Source organism: Bison bison, unplaced genomic scaffold (assembly GCF_000754665.1).
Source record: "Bison bison bison isolate TAMUID 2011002044 unplaced genomic scaffold, Bison_UMD1.0 scf7180017864180, whole genome shotgun sequence".
NCBI classification, from domain to species: domain Eukaryota; kingdom Metazoa; phylum Chordata; class Mammalia; order Artiodactyla; family Bovidae; genus Bison; species Bison bison.
Window position 1 is genome coordinate 12899156 of NW_011494752.1, and position 3259 is coordinate 12902414.

Below are 3259 nucleotides of genomic sequence, written 5' to 3' on the forward strand. Positions count from 1 at the left end.
AAAGTGAAAGCGAGGGCTGCTCAGTCACATCTGACTGTTTTGCGACCCCACGGATTGTAGCCCACCAGGCTCTTCTGTCCATGGAATTCTCCAGGGAAGAATACTGGAGTGGGTTTGCCATTTCCTACTCCAGGGGATCTTCCTGACCCAGAGATCAAACTTGGGTCTCCCACATTGCAGGTGAATTCTTGACCATCTGAGCCACCAGGGAAGCCTTATTCTAAAGGCTTAATATACTAGGGGGTCAGGAAATAGATACCACACAGGCCTCTCTGAACTTCTTGAGGGGAGGCATTGAGTTTAGTGGGAAGTGCAGAAGGGAAAAGCCAAGCTGATGTGGTCCTGTGCAAAAGACAGAGGCCTCCGGCAGGGTTTCCAGACATCCCATTCTTCATCCCTTGCTAATTTATTGTGTTATCTTGGAGTTGATTGAGGATTGATACATATAAGGACAGATGACAAAACACAGAGCTAGCCAGATTCCCCCCAGCCCCAGCCCCACCTCCATATCAAGACTCCTGGGCTCCCAGTTCTCCTTCCAGTGGTTCTGGGTCAGCTCTCATTGCTGTCCTGACAACACTGAGACAAAGGCTCATCCTTTAGCCGGGAAATGACCTCAGCCTCCTAGTTTATACTGAAATAAGCTCAAGATAGATATTAAAATTTTAAATGTAAAAAATGAAAAAAAAAAGAATAAAAGCATGGACTGTTTATATAATATGGCAGTAGAGAGGGCCGTTTCAAATGTACAACCACCAAATAAAAGATAAGGTGGGCCCAGTTGACTCTGATACCAAAAGATCAGTGGTATTTTGCAGTACTTTCTGTTGTGTGACATCAGAGCAAATTCACTGGGGGACCCTGGAGGAAAACATGAAGAGTAGACATCTTAAGAAAACACTACACCCTAGGATTCACTCCTCCCAAAAATGAAATGCAGGGTGCAAGTTCTTTGGACCACCTTTTGCATATTCTTATAAAAAGCCAGCCTGTTGGCCTTTGAAATCAGCAGAGTCAAAAATGCAACTCTTAGAGACCAAAAGGAAGTTCCTTCCATCGACTTACCTGTGGACTAAAGTTGACAGTGATCTGCTTTGTCTCCGGGTCACGTCTCAGAAGTGGCTGTGAAAGGTTGTACTGGGACTTCTCTGCTACTGTTTGACACCAGTCCCCATAAAGTCTTGTTTCATACCTGTGAGATCAGAGACAATGGGCACCTCACACGCACCCTCCCAGCTTCCCAACATCTGGCAATGATTAACTGAAGATATATCTACATAGATAGATGTATACATAAAATAGCATCTCTATCATTGCTGTTCAGTCACTAAGCCATGTCCTACTCTTTCGTGACCCCATGGACTACAGCCCACCTCCAGGCAAGAATACTGGAGTGGGTTGCCATGCCCTTCTCCAGGAGATCTTCCTGGCCCAGGGATCAAACCTGCATCTCCAGCATTTCCTGCATTGGCAGGAGGATTCTTTACCACTGAACCACCAGGGACGCCAACCTCTCTATATCTATCTTTTAAGATGTACGTCTCATGAATTGAAGATGCTAATTTGTAAAACATTTGAGTACGTTATGAAGTCAGAGTCATTGACTCGGCCAGGCACGGCAGCTTCTACATGTAACCCCTTGTTTCTAAAGGTGGCATAACTTAAATGGGAGAGTGGAAAGAGAGGCTCCATGTGACCTTGGGGGGATAAGGGAAGTGGCCATTAGACTTAGGAAACGTTGGAAGAAGTTATTGAGTAAGGTTTCCTCTGATACTAATCTTCACATAGCTCATGGACATGCACTATTCAGTCATTTCACACTGATGTATTGGGCTTGGGAGAGGAAATGATGAATAAATACCCCACGACAAATGTAGCTAGTGCTACAACCCCAGGTCAATGGAGGACACAGGGAGTATACAGGGCAGCAGGCTTCAAGTGGCAGAAGAAGGTGAGTGGGTAGGGGTGATAAAGAGGATGCTGGGGAGGGCCTCACACAGGAGGGGCCAAAGTGACGGTCTGCTGAGTCTCAGAGGATGAATGGTGGCTGGGCAGCGATGGGGGAGTGAGTGTTCACAGCAGGAGCAGCAGGCTGTGCTGGGGACAGTGAGTAGACGGTAGGTCAGAGGGAGGAGGGGGCGAGGGCCAGGACGGGACAGGGAGGCTACATCAGCGAGCACTTCTGCCTTCTTGTTAAACATTTACTGGGCTGCACCAAGTCTTAGTTGTAGCATGCAGGATCTTTAGTTGAGGCATATGAACTCTTGGTTTTGGCATGGGATCTAGTTTCCGGACTAGAGATGGGACTGGGGCTCCCTGCATTGGGAGTGTGGAGTCCCAGCCACTGGACCACCAGGGACGTCCCCAGGGAGCACTTCTCATTTCACATTAAGGAGATGATGGAGGTACTGAGAGGCTTCCCAGATGGGTGCGTGTGGGGACACGGGGTGTGGGGACAGGGGATCCGATGATGACGTGGGCGCTGAGGGACAGGTTCAGAGCAGGGAGGCTCGGAGGAGCTGCTGCAGCAGCTCGGGCCCAAGACGCTCTGGTCTTTGCTGAAGATGTAGGGGGTGGGGACACAGAGGAGGGGGCAGATTGGAAGCTAGAATTCAGGAAGTCGAAGGGACAGAACGTGGGTGACCTGGTAGGTGGGGATGGCCCAGCTAACGCTAAGTCTCCACAATGCTAAGTGTGACCACAACTATAATCATAACTGTCATGTCTGCAGCCCTCCTCTCCTGAATCAGGAGATGAGCCAGCATCAGAGAGAAGCAGCAAGACGTGGGTTGTATCTGGACCCTGTCCCCTCAAGAGACCAGACAATTGTGAGCCCATGTAAAAGCTTCATTCTTGTACTTTCTCCATAAAAGGACTCGGGCAGTATTTTTTTCTAACCTACTGTCTCTTCGTGCAGTGCCAACTGTCACCTTCTGCTTAGTGAGCGGCGACTGACTTCCTGGGACCCTGATCTCGGGGAGACTCGGGGAGCACTGCACCTCTAGTTCTGCCGAGTTAGGAAACTCACTCCCCTCGAAACTACACTGGAAAAGCAGCTGTTTCTAGACTAGAGCCGCGTCCCCCCAGAGACCTGGTGTTTGCGACCCAGAAGAACTGTATTCACAGGTATCGTGATTATAACATAAAACATGGAGTGACGCTTCACTGCTGCTGGGGAACATGGACACACTCGGGACTGCACGGGGCATGGTAGAGCGGGGCGGGGGGCGGGGGGAAGAGGGGGACGGGTGTTGGGAGG

The 3259-nt window shown here is 49.6% G+C and overlaps 1 protein-coding gene across 1 annotated transcript in view; it reads right to left on the bottom strand.

The window, feature by feature from the left end:
- The window catches only part of DNAH9 (dynein, axonemal, heavy chain 9), a 286597-nt gene that overhangs the window by 240751 nt on the left and 42587 nt on the right, over positions 1-3259 (bottom strand). Inside the window, exon 13 of the mRNA XM_010843000.1 lies at positions 1066-1192. Within this exon, the coding sequence (XP_010841302.1) occupies positions 1066-1192 (127 nt within the window). The remainder of the gene's footprint in view (positions 1-1065; positions 1193-3259) is intronic.